Here is a 26,937-nt window from a genome sequence, read left to right as displayed (position 1 = left end):
TTAATATTGTTTATCTTCTATGAGAATATTAGCTAGTGTAATAAGGTATTAGATTGGTAGTTGTGGTTTTCTTTTATCTGAAGAGCTAAATGTAAGAAGTCATGGGCATGGCCTAGAGCAACTAAACAAACAGGGATGCCATATTAATGTGCATCTCCCATGTCTTCAGGATGGAGCAGTATCAGTAGTGTTCATTTGAAAAGAAGTGGTTTTAGTCTCCTGCACTTTGAAAATATTTTTATCTGGTCAAAAATAATTAAAATTTCACTTTCTAGCTTATAAAGAAATATGTTCAAGGTAGAATACAATATAGTTCTCTTTAGTTGAGCCATCCCTAAATATGATAAATGAGATTTATTTTTCAGTATTATCTAAGTTATGGTTTAAAATAATATTGTTTCTTGAGGTGGTAACAGTTGTTGCTTTAAAAAAGGTGCTTATTAAAAAAATTCAAAGTGCTGAGTCAAACAAAAGTTAATTGGTTTCCTACTGCTAGACTTCTCAGAATTATTAGTGCTGATATGTTAGGGGCACTGTGACGCTCCAGGATTTGGAATCTTCTGCCTAGCATTTCCCAAACCTATTTGATCTGGATATTCTTCCTTTAAGGCACTATGTATTAGTATCCTGTGGACTGCTGATGACCTCAGTTTGAAAAAGGCAATGTTAGTTACTCAAATTTTTTTGATTGTTAATTTCATTTAACAAAATGGCTAGCCAGTAAAAGGGAGTAGACATCAAATGCCTAGCATTTCCATAATTAATTATTTGATTTAGGGTTCAAAGAGACATAGTGGTTTGTCATTATCAAGTAAACTGTGATAGATGGTTAGGACATGTGATTATCTGTGTAGTATCAGGTGGTAATCTTTTTTTTTTTTTTTTTAAAGGAATATAAAACTATTTATTGACCACTGTTCACCAGTATTTACAATAAAGTAAACAATATACAGTTGGATAACATTCTGATTACTACAAAGTTATTTTTCCTGGCATCTGCTGAACCAGTAACCCAAACACCGCGAAGATTGAGCCTACATGTAAGGAATGAGACGGGACAAAGACAAAACATGCAGGTCAATAATTTAGATTACAACCACTTGTTTACCCACTTATGCCAGCAGGTCCTAAAATGCCAATGTCTAACAATCTGATCAGGTTTTCAGGAGCTAAGTCTTAGTCATTCCATGAATCATGGCCTTTTAGTAGATACAGCATAGGGATTTTGGCGTTTGTAAAGTAATGGCTCGCTAGAACAAATATTCAAATGTCCATTTACCTTGCTTATTTAGTTTATTACAGCACACCAGGATGTCTATTTTCTGATCTCGGGAGGGATGACTACTAGTACCAATAAAGTTTTTATAAGCCATTGCATTTATGACTATAGATTTAGATACAGGTTCTGATATGGCTTCTTTTAAATTATCTAATTTAACTTGTCCAAATGACTTACAAACTATTTAATTTAAAAGGTTATGGCTTCATGAAAATCTTCAGTTTAACTTGAAGGGACTTATTTCTTAGGTTGCTCAGAATGATGGAACCTCAGAAACATGGGTCTTCCCATGGTTTTTCTTTTGGTAAAATTTAAAAACAAAAACAAAAAAAGAAAACCATTTATAAAAGTATACACATACAACAACCCAGAATGGTCCTTTAGTATCAGTTAAAATCAAGTTCTGATTGAAGAACTGACTATGACAACTTTCCCCAATATTCAGAAAAGCAAACGTTCTTTTCTGATAAAGGAAGCAACTACAGAAAGCTTTTATCTGTTAGAAGTAACCAGTGCTATCGATGCAAAAAATAAAAATAAAAAAATTCACAACAACTCCCCCAATACTACTTTCAAAACCAATGTATCAAACTTGATTTTCATTAGAATGTAGTTATTTCTTCACACTAGTAAATCGAAAACCAAGACCCAGATTTTATATATATATATAAATATATATAAAAAAACAATGCAAACAATTACTGAGCTTCATCTTCTGGACAAGAATGCCAAGTTAATCTCTCTTCATAAAAAGCAATCACAATCTGAGGACATTTCATATTTGCCTCTTTTGCCAGCACCAAGTCAGCCTCATCTGAATCTTTCCATTTCATGAGAAACATCAATTCTCCACTGCTGTCTGTGGCACCAATTATTCGTTCAGGATCAAGACCTCTGGCAAAGCCTCTTGGTTTGTCAGCAGCATCTCTCTTCTTCTTTGATTTGCTATCATCAGATTCACTGTCAGATAAAGATTTTCTTTTTGTACCATCTTTTTCTTTACCAGCTTTTTGAGAATTAAGAAATGCTTCAATTAACTCTGGACAATCTAAATTTTCTTCAGGTTCCCAAGTATTGTCAGCATCTGTAAATCCCTTCCACTTCAGGAAATACTCCACCTTCCCATTCACTACACGTCGGTCCAATACTTTCTCCACCACAAATTCTTCAGGCTCTGCCTCTTCGACCTTTTTACTCTTTCCATTCTGTTTCTTTCCCATTTTTTGCAATGTAGTTTTATTGGAGGCCATTTTTTATTGCAGACTTGAAGAGCTATTATTCACCGCTCCGAGCTGCTCCGGGTCGCGGGGCTGCAGCGTCTCCGGCCCTGCGCGCCTCAAGCTCCAGCCACATCCTCAGGTGGTAATCTTGAAGCTGAGAAGTTCAAGGACTTTGTGAATATGGCTTCGTTGGTTTTAGCTACAGCTTAGACTAGAAAATGATATTTAAGATGTTTTTGAGGATTCTTAGCAGCTCTGAAATACTCATTTTTTAAATAGCCTCTTAGAGGCCCACATTATGGCACAACGGGTAAAGCTGCCGCCTGCAACACCAGCATCGCATATGGGTGCTGGTTCCAGTCCCAGGTGTTCCACTTCCAATCCAGCTCCCTGCTAATGGCCTGGGAAAGTAGCAGAAGACCTGGAGGAAGCTCCTGGATCCTGACTTTGGCCTGGCCCAGTGCTGGCCGTTGCAGCCATCTGGGAAGTAAACCAGCAGATAGAAGATCTCTCTCTCTCTCTCTCTCTCTCTCTCTCTGTGTGTGTGTGTGTGTGTGTGTGTCCCTCCCTCCCTCCCCCTTCCCTCTCCCTCTCCCTCTCCCTCTATCTCTCCCTCCCTCCCCCCTCCCTCTCCCTCTCTCCTCCCTCTTTCTCTTTCTTTCTCCTCTCGTTCTTTCCTTCTTTCTCTGTAACTCTTTCAAATAAATAAATAAATATTTTTAAAAAATAATTCCTCAAGACCCTAAAGATATTACCTAGACCATAATTTACTCTTCTTTTGAATGTGAAAATGATGGTAAGAAATGCCTTTGGATGTCATAGGAACAGGACATATCCTGTCTAGTCCTCTGCACCTTAAAAATCTAATGAATTGTTTAGTAATAATCTTTTAGTGATAAAAACAAAATCTCTGAGTATTCTAAGAAAAGTAATTATTTTGGGAAAAGTTTTCATCAACAAGCATTAAATAAAATGCTTTGTTACTTTACTGGAAGGACCATACTGGCTTTCTTCTTTTCACATAACAGTACTCTATTTTACACTGAGATTTATAGGCTGGAAAAGCTGTATATTGACACTCGATGTGTTGGACATGTCCTGCTAATTTAAAATAATTTAAAATGATGTTTGATACACAGATGAATATTTTAAAAATTATGCCACTAAAATAATTTTAATTCATATTAGGAAAAAGCATAAAAGCAATGGAAGTCAGGCTTTCAGTGAATTAAGTCATAGAATGATACTCTATAAAGGAATCAGTTTAAAGGAAAATATACATAGACATGAAATATGGGTAGAGTATAGAGATTGAATAGTACTGAGATCAAAAAGATATGTTTGCAAATGAGAAAGTTTTTGTATTGAACTAAGAAGAAACCAGAGAGAGAGAAACACACACACCGATCCTGAAGGAAGCAGTTGAACATGGAGAGCCTAGACTTGGACAAGAAGGGGATGCTGCCTGCACTGGCCCTGGAAGAAAAACTGAGGATTAGTGTGAATGGTAACAAAGCTGAAGGTGTCATTGCTGATGGCCTACTTCGTGATTTTCATCCTCGCAGATGAAGGAAATATTACAGTGACTCCTGAATGAATGAATCAGACTAACCTGGAGTAAATACACGGTGGTGATACAAATAGATGGCTGGAGCCTTACAATGCAATGATTTGCTCGTGTCTTCACTGATCAGGAAAATACAAGAGCGTGACTTCCTAATATCAGGAATGCAACATCGTATAGGATTACAGACCCTACTGACAATGAGGCAGTTCTAAAGCATGCACTGACCATGGAGAATATTAGAAGCAGCTCTATTCTGATAAGTAGAGGTCTGGAGGAGCCAGGAGAACACCACGGCACCTCACAGAGGTGTGGAAGAATGAGAAGTGTGCGCCAGAGAGGAGTGTAGGACAAAGCAGGATTTTCAAAAACTACACTTCAGTTAGATCCCAGAGGTGGCGAGTATTCTTAGTAACCCAGAGGTGGAGGGTATTCTGAGTTAGAGTTTCTTCTAGAGAGCTTGTAAACTGGAATGTGTCTTCCATAGGACACAATTGGAAAGGAGCAGGAGGTCTGTCGCTGTGGCCATCAGTGAGGATGTAATGTGTACAGGAGAGGCAAGAGGGTGATGTCTGCCCTGTTTACAGTGCCAGCACCAGTCTATGAGGTGGAGAGCAGGAGTGGGGCTCTTCCTGCTTCTCAGAGGACTAACGAGTAGAGGCCCTGATACTACACATTACCTGCAGCTCTATAAGGAAGGAAGACGAGAATAGCCATGTGACTAAAGGAGCATTTCTACTTGAAGAAACACTGAATTCCCCAATTTAAGGGCTTCCTTATGACTGAGGAATGTAGGAGTGTAGGTAAAGGTAAACCTCAACAGAAAGACAAAACAAAGTGGGGGAGACAGGGCTGTCACTTCAAATAGGCAAAGCAGGTGGATATGAAAAAGAACCAACTAGAAACCTCAGAGATGGCAGATACTGTCTTTGAAAAATAAGTACAGCAGGTTAGATAAACCCTACACAGACGCAAGGAGAAATAATGACTTGAAGGTGATACTGAGCAATTCCCTCTGAATACAGCCCAAAGAAATTGGGTTGAAAATATGAAAACGTATACTGTAGGTTTAGTGTTTTTACCAACCATTTTAAGCAAACTTTTTGTCAATTAGTAGAGATAGTGAATAAATGAAATGAAAAATACTGAATCCAAATCCTTTCTTAAAAGCAAGACTAAGAAAGAAAGAATCATAGAAACCAAAACTGAAGTGAAAATGAGAATGGTAAACTAAGTAAGCAACGTTTACCTGGCTTTCACCCTGCAGGATCGGACAAACCACGTGATCTCAGCTATGGGCTTCATGCATTTGAGGACACTGCCCAAAGTGGAGAGTCTAATGAGATCCCTTACCCAAAGCTAAAACTTTACAAAGCTACAATATCAATGTAAGGGTGATGAGACGTATGTCCTATGGAATAGGATAAATCAGGGTACAGGTAGTAGTAAAAGTTTCCCCACTGAGGGTGCCTGAGACCCAGAAGATTAAATACTCTAAGTGACCCATAAGCATAGGAAAAGATACTGGTTATCAGAGAAATACAAAATAGAACATGACTTCAAAAATAAAGGAATTTAAGCCCCAGATGTGAACTGTTATCAGGAGTAATATGGAGAAGACACTGAAATCTTAAACACTGTTGGCTAAAATACTGTAAAACTATAGCCATGCACTCTATAGTGACATTTTGGTCAAGGATAGAGTGCGTGTATGGACATGGTCCCATGAAATTATACATGAGCTAGCAACATAACTATCTTAGTTTATGTAAGTACATTCTGTGATGTCGGCACAATGGTGAAGTCACCTAGTGAATGGATTTCTCAGAACCTATTCTCGGTGTATGTGGTGCAGACCATATGTTGGCAAGTAGTCTGATAGTCATTATCACACAAAATTGAAATATGTATACCTTTCAACCCAGCAATTCTACTTCTAAGTCTCTATTCTGGAGTAGTTTGGCTAATATGTACAAGATGGTTTTTAGGCAAATGCTTATTTTATAGAATGCTTATAATTGCATAAAATTAAAAAGCAACCCTAGTGTTTGATGTAATGAGAATTTATAAATACAATATGCTATAGTCATACAGTGAAATACTACTGAGATGTGAACACAAATGAACTAGTGTAAGTGTATTGATATTTTAAATCTTAAAAGTTTTTTGCACTAAAAGCTGTCTACAAAAAATGCACAATATGCATGCCATTTACGTAAACTGTGTATCAATTACAGACCTGTAAATATGCAGTAGTAATAATATAAAATATTCATGTGAGTAAGAAACACTAATATCAGGGAGATGTTTCTGGAGATAAAGGAATCAGATCCAGGAGATGTCACTGTTATTTTAAAATGCAATTGTAATATTTCTCAAAAAATCAGAATCAAACATGGCAAAAATATTAAGATTCACTGTACTTGCATCAGGTTCACTAAAGTTCATTGTGTTACTGTCACTATTTTAAATTGGGAATGAGAGAAAAATTCTGTTCTGTATAAGGAAGCCAAGAAACAAGACTGTCTGGGGTTGAGTTCCAATAGAGATACCATTTTATGTGGAGAACATTTATCAGCATCAGCACCAGTGGAGGCGGGGGAAAAGGAACATAACGCTTTGATAGGGAAGAATTCTAAAGAAGGCAGTCCTGCAAAGCCTTGACCAAGCCTGAAGGGGGCTGTGGAGCCAATCTGAGCCCTGTGTTTATATTCAACCTTAATCAGCAGCTGCATCAAGATGCCCAGTTAGGTTATGGCCTTGAGCAAGGGCCCTGAGGCACCTCTCAAGGAGCTGACAGCCACAGGTCACTTGAGGGGAGCCAGGCCAGTGAATACTTACTTGGGCTTCCCTGGGTACCGCTCTGTCACCGTATATGAGCTGCCATGCAAGTGAGGTTTTCTTTTCTTCTATTCTCTTGACTCTCAAAGAATATTTCTCAATGTATTTACCTGAGAAACTGAGGCAAATTTAAAGAAAAGCTTTGTACAGGCAAGAACAGTTTCTATTTTTATAGTATATTCATAGCCTTGACTTTCTTTGTAAATTTACAGTTTTGTTTGTCATGCTCTGGCAGACAGGTTGGCAAGTGCTTTTAATGTTAATTTCCTTACTCTTCTCAAAAGAGAACAAATATAAAATCGTCCTTAATTTAAATGCCCAGTTTTGGATGCTGATTTAAAGATCAGCCTTCATAATCTATGTTTAGAGGATAAAATATAAAAATGTATAGGTATATTTGCATAATCACCTTAATGAGTGTTATTTTGGAAATCATTAGATGTGTTTTTATATGACTGTGTAATACTGTTTCCTCATCAGTCAGCCTAAGTGCCAATAGAGACAGAATTGTCAAACATTTATATCCTAGTCATCCATCTTGGTGCCAGTCACATGTGAATTGTTCAACTCACACAACTCATATTCTGTAAAGGTAATAGTAATTTTACAACAAGTCATACATAGATCTTCCTTGTAAATATTCACAGTGGTTCAGTGACATTTACATATTCCATGCTTCATAGCTTCCTGATGGTCTGCTTGCAAGAATTATAGACACATTCAGGTTGGGCTGCTTTTCATAGAAACAGTCCATGTTGTTCCACATTGTCGGCTCCTCGGCCCGGAGGGATGCAATGTGGACTTTACTTATGAATGTAGCCTTACACATAAGAGTGCTAAAGGAATTGCCCAGCTTATAGAAAAGGTGGCTACATCATGTGTACTTAGGCTTTCCTAGGAACTCACCAGGTGTGAATGGATTTTGTTGTATCAATTGAGGTAGTTTGTTGGAAGAAACAGAGGATGACATGGCTAATTAAGCAGGAAAGGAGTATGGAGTAAAGGTTAGGAGTGAATTCTCACATTTGGTATGAGGCCTGGAGAACAAGGCTTGAAACTAAACTTCCAATAATAGTGGCCAAATCTATGCCACCAAATTGTCACATAAAGGAACCACTGATACTGCCACCATGCGTAGACACATAGTTGTGTGATCATTCTCAGGAACTTGACCCTGAGACCCACACAAAGAGTGCACATATTTCCTGTTTTCTGGAGTCAGTCTGTTTTCACACCTGAGTCAATTTGACATGAGAACCTATTCTTAACAGCACAAAGAGAAGGAATTTATGGGAAATTTAGTTCCTGTTTCTACCTTCTAGCAAAAGTTTTCCCAACCATTTCCTTGAAAGGTTTCTTTAAAGGTCATTTAGGCAGCCACGTATATGATAAAAATTCACTGCAGTGGGATTTTTTTCTGTGGTTGGAGTTTTTTTCCTATGTTATGATTTGAAACATACATCAGTCGTGCTTTAGTAAGGTAACTTTTCCATCACAAAATGAGGGAAACACTGCAGCTCCCAAACACCTGTAGCCACTGAACTCAGAAAATAAAGCTAATGTGATGGCTCAGTGACTATTTGGGATTCATAGATGGTCTTTGCCCAACTCAGCTTGATATAAGCAACCGGTCTTGTGGGAAAAGATGCTTATAATAAATAAAAAGAATGGAAGTCTATCACAAAAACTAGAGCAAAGACGGATGAAGTGTGTATAAGGATAATCCTGGTTTAAAAGAGTCTGTCTTAGCCCAGTACTGAATGGTGTGCAATTTCTGTCTATGTGGTCCTTTGTTGCCAAACATTTACTGAGACCCAGTGGTCTAGGGATTGGTAGGAAGAGGCATGCATTGTCCCACTTAGCTATTACAATCACACGATACAGCATCATTGAGCCAACTCTTATTCATCTAGACCCTGTACAGTATACCCACACCAACTGGGTTCATTAGAAAGAATTGTCAGTATCATAATGTGGTAAGGAGTCCAGGGACTGTTTCATAAACATTATTCTAAGAATAGCATGTGGGTGTTGCAGAACCAATATTGCCAAGTCATAGACTATTTGTTTCCACAGGAAGTAGATACACTTTCAAATTAAAATGTTGGTGCACAAACAGATATTTACCTGTATTCATAAATAATACTCTTATTTCTGCTTAGTTTCTAGGCTTACTGTTCATATTTTTGGTGTTTTTAATTAGCAGCCATTGTCAAATTGAACTACTTTTACTTCAGCATTTTCTTTGTGTAGTCTTGAAGATAATTCAGCACAAGGGAGCTTCAGGTGTTCTTGGAGATGTTATTTGTGCCTCAAAGCCTGAGAAATATATTTGATTTTATTTTTAGATGTTTTAAAACATGATATACTTGGTTTATTAAGTTCCCATCAAGCTATCAATGAGAGAAGTACAAATAAAGTTAACACATCTCTAGTAACTTGTTTGCCTTCATGATGTCACATAGATTGACAAATATAATTTCTTGAGACAATCTTTCCAGCTTTAAAATACAATTTTAAATGTCACGTTCTAGCTCTCTTAATTTCTCTTAATCCCTATCTCCTGTCACACAGCAGCACATAAATGCATTTGTGACAATAGCAAAGTTTTGTTGGATATGTTACAGATAAACGTAGTAGGACTTTTTCTGTGAGTGTGGGAAAGTTTTTTCCCCTTAATTAAATGACTTTGTAGCAAACTTGGTAAAGCATTTCTCATCATGGGGATTGACTGTTTTTTCTTTTTAGTAGTATGCCGATATTCAGCGTGACAGATATAAAAACTGCTGCTGAAGATAAAGTTCTTATTTTGGCCACGGTGCCTGTGATGTGCTCACATCAGGGTCTCTATAAACCTCAAATTTAATGTGACACTGCAACAGAAACACTGTTTAAAAGGCCTCAATTAGAATCAAAAATAAAAAAGGAAAATAAAGATCTGCATGCTTTCAATTCTAAACAAAGCCTACAATTCTAGGACCTTTAAATTTGAAAGAAGCAACAAACCATAGGTGATTTATTCTATCCCAAAGTTGCATTTCACAAAGCCACACTGGAGCTTTCTGTTATGGGTATGTTCTTCTGTTTCCTGTGACATAGACTAATGTGTGTATCTGCTTGAGCAGCAAACTTTGGCGCCTTATATGCCTTTTATTTCCTTGACTCACAGGAGCTTCAGTTTCAACGACTCACCCGAGAACTGGAAGTGGAAAGGCAGATTGTTGCCAGTCAGCTAGAAAGATGTAGGCTTGGAGCAGAATCACCAAGCATCGCCAGCACCAGGTACAGGGCCAATGGCTCTCTCTTTCTGTGCCCACAGGTTCCGTGCTTTATTAAGTTGTCCCGGACACAACGAAGGTTCAGGTAGTGTTGTCACTGTTATTTTGCCTTCCTGAATCTGACACCAAAGGTATCAGTTTATTCTAATTTTAAGAAGCCTCTCACAATCTTGATTATCCTTCAGTCTTGTGCATGAAGTACTTTGTAGAGTTACTGGTAAGCTTCCATAGCAAAAGCTACTATGCTACTTTCAGAAATTTGATTTCTCATGTGTAGACACAGTTGATGGATATTCCCATGATTGATTGCTAATTACTAGATAAAGCTAATTGGCCGGCACTTTGAAGACCAGGTACTTTTTATTTATGTATTTTTTTTACAGAAATAGTTCTAAATGGTAAGATTTAGTTAGCTTCTAAAAATCCTTCAATCCATGTTGACTATTGCTAGAACTTTGTAACTCCTATATGAGCTAATTGCTGTATGATTTAATTTGGTATATTCAAATATAGCAAATAGAAAATGTATTATAGGAAAAAAATTTAACCATGATTGTTATTTTTATTTAAATGGCTTCTTACGCTGTTTTAAAACGTTATTACCATAATCATTACTATCATAATCTCCAAAATGGCTAAATCACTGCTTATCCTAAGTGTAGATTTCTCTTGCAGTAATTACATATTCCTATTAAGACTACTATAAAATACTTTTACTGTTTTTACTTTTAAGCTTGGTTTGAAGACTTATATTGTGGCTATACACACAGTAACTTGTCTCTCAGTTATTTCTAATCTCATAATTGTTCTGTTTTCACTATGTTCTATTGCTCATAGGCAAAACTCCTTAGCAGATAGATAGTTTCTCATTTCTAGCTGATTGCTAGTGTGCAATTTTAAAACTATTAGGTTGACAAGTTGAATTCACATGAATTTTTCATTCCTGACCCTGGACACTTTTGTATATTTGTCTGTTTGGTAAGGCATAGAGCATGCAAAAAGTCCATAAATTAGTAAGAACCAAATACAAAATTATAAGATCATTTTTTAAATATCTAGGTAGTTTTATAGATATAGCAATTATAAGCGAGGTATAATATTAAAAATTAGAAATTTTAACTGTTTTTGCAATACCTAGTGAAGTAATTTATTTAAAGATACATTTATTTGAAAGAGTTACAGAGAGAGAGGGAGAGACAGAGAGAGAGATCTTCCATCTGCTGGTTCACGTCCCAGGTGACTACAACAGCTGATACCAGGAGCCAGGAGCTCTGGGTCTCCCATGAGAGCAGCAGGGGCTCAAGCACTTGGGCCATCTTCTGCTGCTTTTTCCAGTCCATTAGCAGGGAGCTGGATAGAAGGTGGAGCAGCTGGGACACAAACCAGTAACCATATGGGAAGCTGGCATCACATGTGGTGGCTTTACCCACTACACCACAATGTCGGCCCCGTAGTGAAATAATTTATCAAGGAAGTTAAAATTATCAAGATAAAATTAGTTTTAATTTTCAATATTTTAAAAAAGTTATCTATGTCTTTAGAACCAGAAAGAGGGCCGGCGCCGCGGCTCAATAGGCTAATCTGCACACCAGGTTCTAGTCCCGGTCGGGGCACCAGATTCTGTCCTGGTTGCTCCTCTTCCAGGCCAGCTCTCTGCTGTGGCCCAGGAGTTCAGTGGAGGATGGCCCAAGTGCTTGGGCCCTGCACCCACATGGGAGATCAGGAGAAGCACCTGGCTCCCAGCTTCGGATCAGCGCGGTGTGCTGGCCGCAGCGCGCCAGCCGCAGCGGCCATTGGAGGGTGAACCAACGGTAAAGGAAGACCTTTCTCTCTGTCTCTCTCTCTCACTGTCCACTCTGCCTGTCAAAAATAAAAAAAATTAAAACCAGAAAGAGTAATTCACAAACTCAATGACATGGTATTATATACTTCTAAGGATAGAATTTTGCAATAATGGAAAAATTATTTCAACATTTAAAGAATTAGGTAGAATTTCTTATTCTTGCAAAATAGATAACAAAATCAACATGGAAATTTTCTTGATGAACTCCTAGAAATACTTAATATATTAATAATAAAAACCAATACTTAAAGGAAGTAATGAGGCCGGTGCCGCGGCTCACTAGGCTAATCCTCCACCTGCAGCGCCGGCACTCTGGATTCTAGTCCTGGTTGGGGCACCGGATTCTGTCCCGGTTGCTCTTCCTCCAGTCCATCTCTCTGCTGTGGCCCGGGAAGGCAGTGGAGGATGGCCCAAGTGCTTGGGCCCTGCACCCGCATGGGAGACCAGGAGGAAGCACCTGGCTCCTGGCTTTGGATCGGCACAGCGATGTCCATAGCAGCCATTTGGGGAGTGAACCAACGGAAAAAGGAAGACCTTTCTCTCTTGTCTCTCTCTCTCACTAACTCTGCCTGTCAAAAAAAAAAAAAGAAGTAATAAAAGAGAAAGGAGAATCTCTAGATAGTAAAGATAGAAAGGAGGGGCTGGTGCTGTGGTGTAGTACTATAAGCCTCCACCTGTGGTGCCAGCATCTCATATGGGCACTGGTTCAAGTCCCAGCTGCCCCTCTTCCGATCCAGCTCTCTGTGATGGCCTGGGAAAGCAGTAGAAGATGGGCCAAGTGCTTGGGCCCCTGCACTCACATGGGAACCCTGAGGAGGCTCCAGGCACCTGGCTTCAGATCTGCCCAGCTCTGGCTATTGAGGCCATTTGGGGAATGAACCAGTGGATGGAAAATCTTTCCCTCTGTCTCTCCCTCTCTCTGTCTATAACTCTACTAAATAAATAAATAAATAGAAATACATAAATAAATAAAATCAAGCTTTAAAAAAAAATAGAAAGGAAACTGAAAGCCAGAACCAGGAAACCCTGAGTTGCCTCTGCAGGTGCTCTGAGGGCAGATGTGAAACCTCAAGATAAACACTAAAGTTGAATTTACTCTCCATGTAGAGTTGAAGGGATGCAGTCTCGGGTGTGCTCAAAGTGGTATGTTTGAGCTTAAAATCTCTGCATTAATCATGACATTCAAAGGGCTACACCTTTGGCAAACCCCAAGCTTGTATAATATGTAGGTTTGGAGCCCAAATGTAACATCCACATTATTCAGGAAACCTCAGCTGAAAAACTGACACTACTAAGGATGAGCTCACTATCAAACACTATAAACACAAATGCCAAAACCCAATTGATGTTAGCAAGCTAGGAGACTAGAACAGTCTAGTGCGTTTCCTCTCACAGAAACATCAATTTGGACAACTGTACCTCCATAGAAAAACCCTCTCAGGAGCCAGGGAATCCAGGTGAGAGATTATAGCACCTGAGTCACTCAGAACTAAGAAGAGGGGTAGGAAAGACAGTTTCACATTGTCTTTTGTCTCATGTGTTTTGGGATTAATTCTGACTTTTGTAAAAAGATTGCACTAAAATATTTATCTTTAAAATGAAAAACCTTGACAATTAATGAGAATCAGTAAGCAAAAAAGTGTACTTTGAACTTTTAAAGCTGGATACCTTTGGAGAAAGTCTGATAGGTGTGTATAGCAGGATGCTTATTGCTGCATTATTTTATTTTTATTTACTTATTTTTTTTGACAGGCAGAGTTACACAGTGAGAGAGAAAGACAGAGAGAAAGGTCTTCCTTTTTCCGTTGGTTCACCCCCTAAGTGGCCTGCTACGGCCACTGCGTTGCGCTAATCCAAAGCCAGGAGCCAGGTGCTTCCTCCTGGTCTCCCATGCGGGTGCAGGGCCCAAGCACTTGGGCCATCCTCCACTGCCTTCCCGGGCCACAGCAGAGAGATGGACTGGAAGAGGAGCAACTGGGCCAGAATCCGGCACTCATATGGGATGCTGGCACCACAGGCGGAGGATTAGCCTAGTGAGCCGCGGTGCCTGCCCATTGCTGCGTTATTTTAAAAATAATCCAAAGACCAGACATACCTATCAGCATGGAAATGGGAAATGAGTGAACTGGAGGGCAGTTAAACTGGATCTGTATGTCTCAACATGGACAGTTTGCAAAACGGGCTTTTGGTTGAAAACTCCAAGTTGCAGAAGTATAGATATAAGTATATATCATCTATGGACATTCAAGTATATATATATATATATACACATATGTATATATATGTATGTCTAGTAATATAAACATGTGTTTAATAATTAAATGATGCTTGGTATTGTTTATCAATGTATGTACACAGAGTAAAAGTGTAAAAATGTTTTGGAGTGACACCAATTTAAGATAGAGATACCTCTAGAAAAGAAGAGAGAAGGAAGAAACATTTAACAGAGCCATTTGGAGCAAATATGACAAAATGTTAACAGCTGTTAAGTGAGGGGGTGGTTGATGGATGTCTGCTTCTCAGATTACTTTCCATACTTTTCTTGAAGTTTTAAAATATTAAATAATTTTAAGGATATGTGGTTCAATTGGCTGACTCTACAGGTTTGTAAATATCTATAAAAGCCTAATGTGGAAAATAGTTATTGTCAGTGATTTTTGTGTGTTTTGCGTCTAGTAATCATTGTGTTTCATCATACGTGACGTATCCCTTGGGGCTTGGTCTGTAAATGTTGGATGATTGACTGGGTCCTACAGAAATGGAAGAACAGCTTGCCAAAGAAAAGGAGCAGCTGTGTATGAAGTCACGTATGATCCCACAGTGTGGTTGGCCTGGAGCTCTAAAGAGGCTTAGCAGTGGCTAGGATATGTCCTGAAAGGACCCAGTGGTTTACAAGGTTGGGAAGGTAAAGCTGGTGTTTGCTTGTGGAGAGCTCTATTAAGTCTGCAGAGAAGATGTACTGAAAAATAGCAGCTGTACTGGTGTGGGCATGGGGTTGTGGTTGGAGGCAGTTTTCCTTTCATCATAGTGCAGATACAGAGGCTGGGAAGTCAGACTGGAGTCTATTGTGGAATCTTCAGAGTTATCAGTAAGAGTTTCTTCATTCAATGAACTCTAGTAGGAGTGATAATTGATCTACTTGAATTGCCCTACTCCCCTTCACTTTTTTTTTTTAAATGTATTTGACAAGTAGAGTTACAGACAATGAGAGAGACAGACAGACAGAAAGGTCTTCCTTCTGTTGGTTCACCCCCCAAATATCTGCTACAGCTGGTGTGCTGCGCGGATCCGCAGCCAGGAGCCAGGTGCCTCCTCCTGGTCTCCCATGCAGGTGCAGGGCCCAAGCACCTGGGCCATCCTCCACTGCCCTCCCGGGCCACAGCAGAGAGCTGGACTGGAAGGGGAGCAACCGGGACTAGAACCCAGCTCCCATATGGGATGCCAGCGCCACAGGTGGAGGGTTAACCAAGTGAGCCACGGCACTGATCCCCCTTCACTTTTGATTCCCATGTGTTTACTATCCCTTGCTTCCTGCATTTCCCAAGCATCTCTCACTTCCTCTGATGCCTCACCCTTGTTTCTCCGGGCTTGTTTTAAGTCTTTTATGAGATGAGAAGGCCCACCCCGCCCCCACAGCATTGGCCCTCAGCAGGCTAGCTGCCATCTAGATGATGTGGATTGCATAGTAGACTAATGTAGCCCGCCAGGTTTGGCCTCATCAAATAAGGTTGTTTTGCCATTCGATCAGCTGCTGAATGTCTTCGGGTTTCTATCTGCCCTTTCTCACATCTTCTCTTCACACTTTTCAGGCTGCTTTTCAGGGGATCTTAAGAAATCTGTTGCCACAGTTACCTACTCTGGTACTACTAAGCTCACACACTGGCCAGGAGATCATCAGAAAATAGCGTGTTAAGGGGATGGCACTTGGCCTAGTGGGTGGACACCGACTAAAATCCTGTAATCCCCCCACAGAATGCCTGCATTTCATTCCTGGCTCCTGCTCCTGACTCCAGGTTCCTGAGAGGCAGCAGTGATGACTCAAGTAGTTGGATTCCTGCTGCCCACATGGGAACCTGGATTGAGTTTCTGGCTCCTGGCTTTGGCTCCTGCAGCTGTTGTGGACATTTGGCAAGTGAATCAGCACATGGGAGCTCATGTTCCCCTCTGTCTCTCTCTCCACCCACACCCCACGTGCCTCTCAAATAAATAAGAAAAATATAGTAATTAAAAATAAAAAAGTGAAAACTGTGTCAGTAAAGGGAGCAAATGTTTTTGTTTTTTGTTTTTGTTTCTATGAATGACTCATGGGAGATAGTAAAAACTTCATTTCTGATGTAATTTTCCATTTTTTTACTCGCTGCAAAAAAAATTCAATTAAACTAGCAATATCAATATATCATAATTACCCTAAATTTGGAATTGATAACATAGATCCAAAAATGACATAAATGGAAAATAACTAGAGCAGTCTTAAAGCCCTGAGGTGCACAGGAATGTCAGTTAACAGCCTTCCTGTATTTACACTTAGTACACTGTAGTCATCTATGTGTTTAATATTTGTGGATTTTGCCTCCTTATTTTGCCTCCTTAGAGCTAGACTATTTAATGAGTTAATAAAGAAGTTCTAGTTTGCATTTACACTGGATACAGCATTTATATATTTATATATTTCACAGTTATATGTATATATTGGAGGGTATGGCTTTGTTCTGATTATACTACAGTTACCTATATATTGAATATTTTACTTCTTCTCCTTTTTAAAAAGATTTTATTTATTTATAGGAGAGCCAGAGTTACAGACAGAGGAAGGGAGAAGAGAGATCTTCCATCCACTGGTTCACCTCCCAAATGGCCACAACGGCCAGAGCTGGGACAGGAACCAGGAGCTTCTTCCGGGTCGTCTTCCACTGCTTTCCCAGGAACATTAGCAGGGAGCTGGATCAGAACAGGAGCAGCCAGGATATGAACCAGTGCCCATAAGGGATGGTGGTACCACAGATAGAGGCTTAGCCTGCTATGACACATGGCTGGCCCCAGTATTTTACCTCTTCTAAAAACTGTTTGAAACTTTTTGAATAGGTATTGGATGTCTCTTCTCTGTTTTGATCATTTGATCATTTCCTTTGCTGAGCAGAAGCTTCTGAGTTTGATTTATACCATTTGATTGGTTTTGCTTTTGTTGCCTGTGCTTTGCGAGGGGGCGGGTCTTGTCTAAGATGTGGTCACTTACACCAGTGTCTTGGAGTGTTTCTCCTACATTCTCTTCCAGCAGCTTCATAGTCTCAGGTCGTAAATTTAGGTATTTGATCCTCTTGGATTAATTATTGTATGTGGTAAGAGGAATGGATCGAATTTCATTTTTCTATGTATAGACATCTGGTTTTGCCAGCACCACTTATTGAAGAGATTATCCTTATTCCAGTGTTTTGTTTTTTTTTTTTTTGTCAAAAAAAAAGCAGTTGGTGTTATGTATGTGGATTAATTTCTAGGTTCCCTCTTTTGTTCCATTGATCCATGTGTCAGATGTTATCCCAGTACCATGCTATTTTAATGCTATCACTTTGTAGTATGTTTGAAGTCACTATTGTGATGCCTTCAGCCTGATTTGATATTTTCTTCTGTGCTCAGAATCGATTTGGCTATTCTAGGTCCTTTATAGTTCCATATGAATTTTAGGATTGTTTTTTCTAATTCTGTAAAGAATGTCACTTATGTTTTGATAGGGATTGCATTGAATCTGTAGATTGCTTTAAGTAGTATGTACATTTTAGTGATATTGGTTCTTCTAATCCATGAGCAAGGAATATCTTTCATTTTTTATGTGTCTTTCATCAATATTTTATAATTTTCATTATAGAGATCTTTCACTTCTTTGATTAAATTTATTCCTAACTATTTGATATTTTGTGACTTTTGTGAATAGAATTTTTCTTTCAGTGAGTTCATTATTAATGTATACAAAAAAGCAACTGTGTTTTTGCATTTTTACTTTGTAAACTGCAACTTTACTGAATTGGCTTAAAAGCACAATTTAGGTCAAAAAGAATATAAAGTTTAGAAAAATAAAATGAGGGACCAGCACCATGGTGCACTAGGTTAATCCTCCGCCTGTGGTGCCAGCATCCCATATGGGCGTTGGTTCTAGTCCCGGCTGCTGTAATTCCAATCCAGCTCTCTGCTGTGGCCCGGGAAAGCAATGAAGGATTGCCCAAGTGCTTGGTCCCCTGCACCCACATGGGAGACCAGAAGGAAGCACCTGGCTCCTGGTTTCAGATCGGTGTAGGAATGGAAGGAAGACCTTTGTCTCTGTCTCTCTCTCTCTCACTGTCTGTAACTCTGCCTTTCAAATAAATAAAATCTTTAAAGAAAAAAAAGAGAAACAAAATGAAGTCAAGATCAATACAAAATATAAGTAGTATTAATAACATTTGCTGAAGTAGCGAGCCACTTTTGTTCTGAGTGGCCATGTAAAGACAGACATGCTAATGAAATCCATGATTCAGATGATTGTAAGATAAAAAATAAACCAGGGTGTTCAGGAGAAGGCACTGTTCTTGGAACTGAGACTTGAGTGACTTATCCTGTGTGTCCCAGTGAAGAGACTCCTGTAAGCTGGGGCAGTATAAGATAAGAGAGGCTGTGTCCTTGGTGGTCTCTTGCCAATAAATTATGGAAACAGACTTCTTCTATTGTTAAATGGAAAATAGATGGATAGCCCAGCACCTTAGCTATAAGTAATTCTCCAGGTGGCCAGTTTTAACACTCCAGCTGTGCTGAAGCTGATCCTTTTCATGTGTAGATGGATGCATGGATGAGTTTCAAGTCCAGTAAGCAGGCAGCCTGCTATTCTATCTGGAGAGTTGTTTTTTTTTTTAAAGATTTATTTATTAATTTGAAAGGCAGGGTTACACAGAGAGAGAAGAATAGGCAGAGAAAGAGAGTCTTCCAATCGCTGGTTCACTCTCCAATTGGCTGCAAAGGCTGGAGCAGTGCCTATCCAAAGCTAGGTGCCAGGAGATTCCTCCGGGTCTTCCCACGTGGGTGCATGGCCCGAAGAACTTGGGCCATCTTCTACTGCTTTCCCAGGCCAGAGCAGAGAGCTGGATCAGAAGTGGAGAAGCCGGGTCTCCAACTGGTACCCATGTGGGATGCTGGCATTGCAGGTGGTGACTTTACCTGTTACACAACAGTGTTGGCCCCTGCAGAGCTTTTTACTCATGGATAGCAATGAGTGCTGAGATATGAGATGTCCTAAGTTGCCAGTCACTGTGTCACTGTGCAGGTGCACAATGAGTACACCTTAACAAGAGAAAGGACTCCAAGATATCCAGCTCATCTCAGGAAAGTCTCACAGCACAGGAGTCTTACATAGAAATATGCCCCTTAAACTATGTGTCCTGTGGGCTGGGCACCAACCTTCAAATCTGAACTTGATGCACGTGAGATCTGTTCTTTTTCTCCCTATAAAATCACTAGTGGGATTTTGCTCTCCCATGAGTTGAGTTGAGATTTCAGTGGATTAGTGACAGTAAAAGGACCAAAACTGCAGGGAGGACCCCACATAGACTCTGCCCATCTACCCAACTGCGACTTCACCTGCCCACCTATACTCCCAAGGGCATAGACGCAGGCAGGGTGGGCAAGACTCTGTATTTTGCTGGCTGTGTAATTAAATACTCATTTGTGAAATTCAAGAAGGTATAAAGAGAAAAACTCATAATTCTACCATTCAGAGATAACTGCTTTGTTCTTAAGCCAGATTTATTAAATTTACTGAAAGTTCACCCCTTTGTAGAATAGTTGTATGCTTTTTGACAAACACTTTTGGCATACAGCTATGTGACCACCACAGTCAACATACCCCCTTAAAAGAAGCCACTGCTTTTAAAATTTTGCCTCATTCCTTTTTTAATATTTTTAAATTTTGAGAATTCCTTATGAGTAACTTTTCTCTCATTCAAGTCCTACTTGGATATGCCAGAACTTTACTTTAAACATGTTTTAATGTCTGCCACTTCTCAGAGAAATTCCCAAGGGGACAAATAACTTGGAACCCCCCCCCCATGTTAATTTTTAGTGGTTGGAGATTACTATAACCCTTCTGATGGCAAGTACACTGAGGATAGCAGATTTGGTCAGGTAAAATATTACAAGATAAATTCAGCCTTCAAGATACAGCCTATGTTCAAATTTCCTGAACACAGCAGCTTCTTGGATAATAAAACTGTGGAAAACTAAGAAAATATAGTTAGAATTGAAGATTCGGTAAAGGAAAATATTATCATCTTGGAATTCTACACACTCTCTCTAAAATTTTGCAGCATAGAATTTCAAAGCTATTGTTGAGGGAAGATTACAATCTCACCTTGCCCAGAAACCAATCTTTATTCCCTTTTTTAAAAAAAGAAAAAGGATTTATTTATTTATTTAAAAAAGTTACACAGAGAAAGAAGGAGAGGCAGAGGGAGAGAGAGGTCTTCCATCTGCTGGTTCACTCTCCAATTGGCTGCAACAGCCGGAGCTGTGCTGATCTGAAGCCAGGAGCTTCTTCCTGGTCTCCCACGTGGGTTCAGAGGTCCAAGGACTTGGGCCATCTTCTGCTGGTTTCCCAGGCCATAGCAGAGAGCTGGATCAGAAGTGTAGTAGCCAGGACTCAAACCATCGCCCATATGGGATGCCAGCACTGCAGGCTGCGGCTTTACCTGTTAAGACACAGTGCCAGCCCCACCCTATCCTTTGTTTATCAGCTGTTTTTACATAAACTGCAGATGATGAACAAGCAAATTTATTTTTATGTACCATCAATTGTACTAAAATACTTTGTCTTACACATCATAGTTTATCCACTTAATTAAGATAAACACTAAATTTTCATACATATTGAAGTTAAGATATTTAAAAAGCTTTCATAATTATAAAAATAGATATTAATAGCAACTTTGGCAGTAAAGCACAGTTTTAATTTTCATTTTGACTTTCTGAACATGATTTTGCAAATTTGATTATCCCATTTGGAAACAAGTGGTGCCTTCACATTGTGTGTCCTTTAACTGGCTGCCACTGGTTTAAGAAGCTACTGTATATGTAGAGAAAAGTCCTACCCATAACAGCCTAGTGAGTGTTAAAATTAAATACCGGCACACACAATAACGGCAGTGTTAAAATTAAATAACCACACACTCTCCTTAAGATTATCTTTCTCAGTTAGCTTAAAGCCCAGCTAGAATCGAGTTCTTTATGGTTTCAAAGAAGGTCATACAATCTTGACAAGTGGTCTTTTTATCTCCACTCAAGAAATAAAAAGTTATTTTTTTAATGAAAAGATTTGACTCCCCACTGCCATTCAGATTTTTATATATACTGTATATGGTCGGTCATCTGCCGGTGCCCATCAGGCTTCCACTGATACTGTTAAAAATTCTAAAAATGTTCTAGGGCTGACAGTAGCAGAAAAGGCTTTTTCATGGTTCAGGTCTTTTCTTCAGTGATTATTTTTAAGTCATTGTGAAATAGATCTCCTCAAATAATATGTTCTCTGAAAGTATAGTCTGAATAGACTGAATGTGTGTACCTTGACATTTATTCTTTATTTAATTTACTACTTCAGGAAGATGTTTGATAAAATCCTGTCCCTTTGACCTTCAGGCTCTCATCAGCCACAACCTGAGGATCTTCTGATTGTTATTAAATAATAAGTTGATTGAGACGTATTTGGCACGCTGTGGAATGTAAGTTTACAGTTTACAATTCAGGGCTGGCTTCCCATGTTCACAGAGTGCTGCAGTCTTCACTGCTGTATAATTTTAGAGTATTTCATCACCCCCAAAAGACTCTACCCACTTCTGTTTTCTCCTCGTTCTTCCCTCTCCCCAACCCCTGGGAACCATAATCTGTTTTGTGTCTATGGATTTTCCTGTACACATTTCATATATGTGGCACTTTACAATATCTGCCCCCTGACTGACTTGCCCCAATTGGTAGAGTTGGAAACATACCAGGGGATTCCAGTTCAATCCCATCAAGGTGGCATGTGCCAATGCCATCTCACTATTCCAAGTGATCAATTTCAGTTCACAATTGATCATAATGAAAGGACTAAGAGTCAAAGGGAGCACATAAACAAGTCTAGTACCTGCTAACACTAACCGATAGAATAAATAAAGGGGAGAGTGATCCAACATGGGAAGCGAGATACTCAGCAGACTCATAGAATGGCGGATGTCCTAAATAGCACTCTGGCCTCAGAATCAGCCCTAAAGGCACTCAGATCTGGCTGAAAAGCCCATGAGAGTATCTCAGGCATGGAAAGCCAAGACACTCTGGCAAAAGATCTCTGTGAGTGAGATCCCAGTGGAAAGAACGGGTCATCAAAGAGGGAGGTGCCTTTCTCTGAAGGGAGGAGAGAACCTCCACTTTGACTATGACCGTGTCTAAACAAGATAAGAGTCGGAGAACTCAAGGGGCTTCCATAGCCTTGGAAACTCATGACTGGTGCATAGGGAGATTACTGATGCCATAAACAGGAGTGTCAATTTGTAAAGTCAACAACAGGAGTCACTGTGTGCTTACTCTTCATGTAGGATCTCTGTCCTTAATGTGCTGTACATTGAGGCTTAATGCTATAACGAGTACTCAAACAGTATATTTCACTTTGTGTTTCTATGGGGGTGCAAACTGTTGAAATCTTTACTTAATGTACACTAAACTGATCTTCTGTAAAAAAAAAAAAAAAAAGAAATTATCAATTCCCAACTTGACTCTCACTGGGATTAAACATGACAATAGGTCTGCTCTGATTTCATCATCATTTAAAAAAAATCATCTATTATTTTTCACTTTATGTTTCTGTGTGGGAGCAAACTGTTGAAATCCTTACTTAAGGTATACTAAGCTGATCTTCTGTATATTAAGATAATCGAAAATGAATCTTGATGTGAATAGAAGGGGAGAGGGAGTGGGAAAGGGGAGGGTTGTGGGTGGGAGGGACGGTATGGGGGGGGAAGCCATTGTAACCCGTGAGTCGTACTTTGGAAATTTATATTCATTAAATAAAAGATAAAAAAAAAAAACAATATCTGCCCCCTTAGCATATATGTATCAGTAGTTAGTCCTTTTTATTCCCACTTAATATTCCATTGTGTGAGCATACTACATTTTGTTTGTCTTTTGCCAGATGTCATTAGGGTTCTTTTCACTGTTGTGAATAGTGCTGCTATGTTGTGGGAAAATCCCCAAGGTTTTGCTCCAAGCAGTCGTAGATTAGAAGGGAGAAGGGGAGCACAGGGAGGATTCCCTGGGCCTGTCACCCATGCTTCTACTCTCTAGCAGGACTTGTCTTCCTACCTTTCTACTTCGCTTTCTGTCATGGTAAATTCTTGATTGTTCCTAAGCTAGTTGTCTGTGTTGATTAACTTCTAAAGCTGTTTGGGACTCTTGCAATGTTCATCATAATATAGTTCACCAAGTTTCCTTTCTTAATGCTACATTTGGTCACTGGTGACTCTCTTAATGAATAAACAAATAAGAGCTCCCTGACTTCATTTCTAATTCAGACTAAATGAAGAATAAACTATTTCATGTTTGAGTGTAATTATCAGAAACACTCTTTGGGATTCTGCAGTGAATATTTATTAAATGGCTGTTCTTATGAGCAAATTAGTACCAGTGAATTTTTATGATGCAACTCCTGTTGTAAGCACAATAAGGAGTCCCACATCTGAAAGATGCAAAAACGAGTCTGTGGCTGACCTGCAGCCCTACAGAACTCATTTATCTGGAGCAGTTCACTCAAGCACAGTTCTTCTAGAAGGCATTTTAATTACTGTTTGTCATTGCCATTCCAGTCATGAGCCTGTTTCATCTGGGACATACACATCTAAGTGGCAACTATCTCTCCACGTTTGAATTAAACTTGTATAACTAAGTCTTCTCTAGGACCTGTGAGCCCAGGGTAATTAACACAGTATTCCATCAGGCTAACTGGTTTGAATCTAGGAATGTGGTCATGTGGAATTTGAATTTTAAACCACTTTTCATATGTAATAAAATCATTTATGAGTCCAGAACATTGTACAGCAAAGCATTTTAATCACAGTAAGTATTTCAGAACCCTGTCTCATTGGGGCCAGTGCTGTGGCTTAGCAGGTAAAGCCGCCGCCTACAGTCGAGTCTCGAGTCCCGGCTGCTCCACTTCTGATCCAGCTTTCTGCTATGGCCTGGGAAAGCAGTGGAAGATGGCCCAAGTCCTTGGGCCCCTGCACCCACGTGGGAGACTCAGAGGAAGCTCCTGGCTCCTGGCTTTGGGTTGGCGCAACTGCAGATATTACAGTCATCTGGGGAGTGAACCAGTGGATGGAACACCTCTCTCTCTCTCTCTCTCTCTCTCTCTCTCTCTCTCTCCCCCCACCCCCGCCTCTGCCTCTCTGTAACTCTGCCTTTCAAATAAATAAATAAATCTTTTGAAAAAAAAAAAAAAGCAAAAACAACCCTGTCTCAGACTGAGCTTTATAAAATGTTAAGTGGATAAATGTGGTTGCAAAGAATCACAAAAGAGATCAAGATTATAGGTAGCATCAAAGTTTCAGATTATTTTAAAATAAATTTAGTACATTTGGTTAAATATGAAGACATGTTTGCTGTATTAATTGTTCCAATTAATGAGGAGGAAAATAGTTTTTAAAATCCAAAGGCCCATGCATCTAAAATATATGTACCATTACCATTCTTTAATTATCTTTCAAAGAACTGGTTTAATTGAAATTATTTTCTGTAATTTTTCTTAGCTCACATTGTATAATTACCATTCTTAAATTATTTTACAGTAATGAGTTATTGAACCCAAAGAGAAATTTTATTTCTGGCCCTTACTCTAAATCATGAGGTTTTTTTCAAACTATGTTTATGTTTGATAAAGTACTCTAAGTAGACTGAATAGGATTGTTCCAAGATGTTTTTTGAAAAATTTTACCTTTACTGCCTTATAAGAATTAGTTTTTCTATGTTTAAAAAACAATGCTCTTAAGTACTCTATTTTCTTATTACTGTGATTTAGAGGTTGTCTGTACTTTTTAATCTTCTTCTTAAGAAATGTTAAAATTCAAAGTACAGAGAATGATATAACAAATATTCAAGTATTCCCATCCCAGAATTGAAATGAAATGAAAATTCATCATACTAGCTTCTTGCCAGGAAAAAAATTAATAATAAAACAGAAATGTGCTCCCTTTGCCCTATTCTCCTATTGCTAAAACTGGCCAGCTGTGCAGTCCTCCAGTCTGCTGTGTGTGTTCATATGTCAACTACATAATCATGTACATCATATATATGACTGATCTTTTTATTGTTTTTTTAAAAGATTATTTTTTGAAAGGCAATGTGATGGGGCGAGGGGTCGGTTAAGGGTCTTCCATCTGCTGTTTCACTCTCCAAATGACCGCAACAACCAGGTCTAGGTGAGGCTTACATCAGCAGCCAAGAATTTGATCCTGGTTTCCCACGTGAGTGACAGGGCTCTAAGTAGTTGGGCCACCCTCTGCTGCCTTCCTGAGCGTGGTAACAGGGAGCTGGATTGGAGCAGAGCAGCCAGAGCTCTGATATAGGCTACATCACAAGTGGCAGCTTAGCCTGCTGCACCACAGTGCCTGGCCCTTGTGTTTTGTTGGTATACACAAATGTTTATCTGTGTATCATTGATTTTTCTATCTGAGATATATCCACATTGATATATGCATATGTACTTCATTTTTAAGCTGTTCTTATACATGAGTATTTGTATCATATTGTTAAGCTGTTGAGCCATCTCCCTGCTAAGGATTTACAGTATTGTAAGTTATGCAACAGTGAACATTCCTGAACATGTCTCCTAGCTCACATGTGTAAGATTCTGGAAAATTTACAATTAGTAGAATATTTAGGTCATAATGCATATTTTCAATTTTTCAGATCTTGGTTACTTGCTTTCCAAATTAGTTCAACAAATGCACCCTCCTGATCAGTATATGAAAAGTTTTGAGCTGCTCCTGGTTTCTTATTCAAAAACTTAAAATTAATTGATTTAGTGTTATCTCTTTTTACTTTGCATTTTTTTGATTTCTGGTGGGGTTGACTATATTTTCATATGCGTCTAGTCTATTTTAGTTCAGTTTTCTTTCCATATTCTTTGTTCATTTTTCTAATCTGGGTAATTATTTTTGATACTATCATTAATTTTTGAAAAAAATAACTCTAGGGTATATTCCTGTAAGTAGTACATGTCCTAACATATGATAGCACACACTATACTATATTGATCTGTTTTTAGAATACAAACATAATATTATGACAACCATCCATATGTGATATATAATAATAGACCACATATTATCTAAGCCTTCAACATACCATACGTGAAAGCCCAAACAGATAGGAAAAATATTATTTCCTTTTTCTGTTTTCTCATTTCTTTTGGTATTTTACATTTATTTACTACTACAAATACTTATGATTATTTTTCCAAATTCACTCAATATATGTTCATGCCTTTGCTTTTTGCTAAAGATACCAATATATAAAAACCAAGAGTTTTTTTTTTTTTTAATTCTAGCAGGAAAGACATTGTGCACAACATACTAGATGACTAGGTGCCTTAGTAACAGCATGAAATACTCATATATGCCTTTATTTTGAGCATTTCTATTTTGTGAAGGGTACTATATTGATCAGATTACGTTGTCTGTTCTGGTAGTATCCCAGGAAACCTTATTTTATCTTTGATTATCATACCCTTAGGTGAAAATACGTATGTTTGGTTATAAGGAAGAGAAGAGCAGCCACTGAACACCTACTGCATAACTGACACCAGAGCTAATAGCTGTTTTGTCCTTGTTACCCTTTGAGTGCTCAATAGCATTTTATTTTTTGGTCCTGGTGGT

The 26,937-nt window shown here is 38.9% G+C and overlaps 2 protein-coding genes across 41 annotated transcripts in view; one reads left to right on the top strand and one right to left on the bottom strand.

Annotated features, from left to right (window-relative positions):
- The window catches only part of PKP4 (plakophilin 4), a 257,836-nt gene that overhangs the window by 126,788 nt on the left and 104,111 nt on the right, over nucleotides 1-26,937 (top strand). For 39 of the 40 annotated variants that reach the window (XM_070070834.2, XM_017342867.4, XM_051849505.3 and 36 more), the window contains one exon: nucleotides 10,074-10,186. The exons of the other annotated variant lie outside the window; for it this stretch is intronic. In XM_070070834.2, the coding sequence (XP_069926935.1) occupies nucleotides 10,074-10,186 (113 nt within the window). The remainder of the gene's footprint in view (nucleotides 1-10,073; nucleotides 10,187-26,937) is intronic. 40 annotated transcript variants of the gene reach the window in all.
- LOC100341381 (chromobox protein homolog 3) lies at nucleotides 1,135-5,188 on the bottom strand. Its single transcript, XM_008274549.5, has one exon. It carries the CDS (start codon nucleotides 2,527-2,529, stop codon nucleotides 1,978-1,980), a length of 552 nt encoding a protein of 183 aa, XP_008272771.1. The 5' UTR covers nucleotides 2,530-5,188; the 3' UTR covers nucleotides 1,135-1,977.

The sequence above is a fragment of the Oryctolagus cuniculus genome, chromosome 3 (genome assembly GCF_051225735.1).
Source record: "Oryctolagus cuniculus isolate XC-2025 breed Fujian yellow rabbit chromosome 3, ASM5122573v1, whole genome shotgun sequence".
In the NCBI taxonomy this organism is placed as follows: Eukaryota; Metazoa; Chordata; class Mammalia; order Lagomorpha; family Leporidae; genus Oryctolagus; species Oryctolagus cuniculus.
The sequence above is the reverse complement of the archived record's forward strand: the minus strand, read 5'-3'. Positions and strand labels throughout refer to the sequence as shown.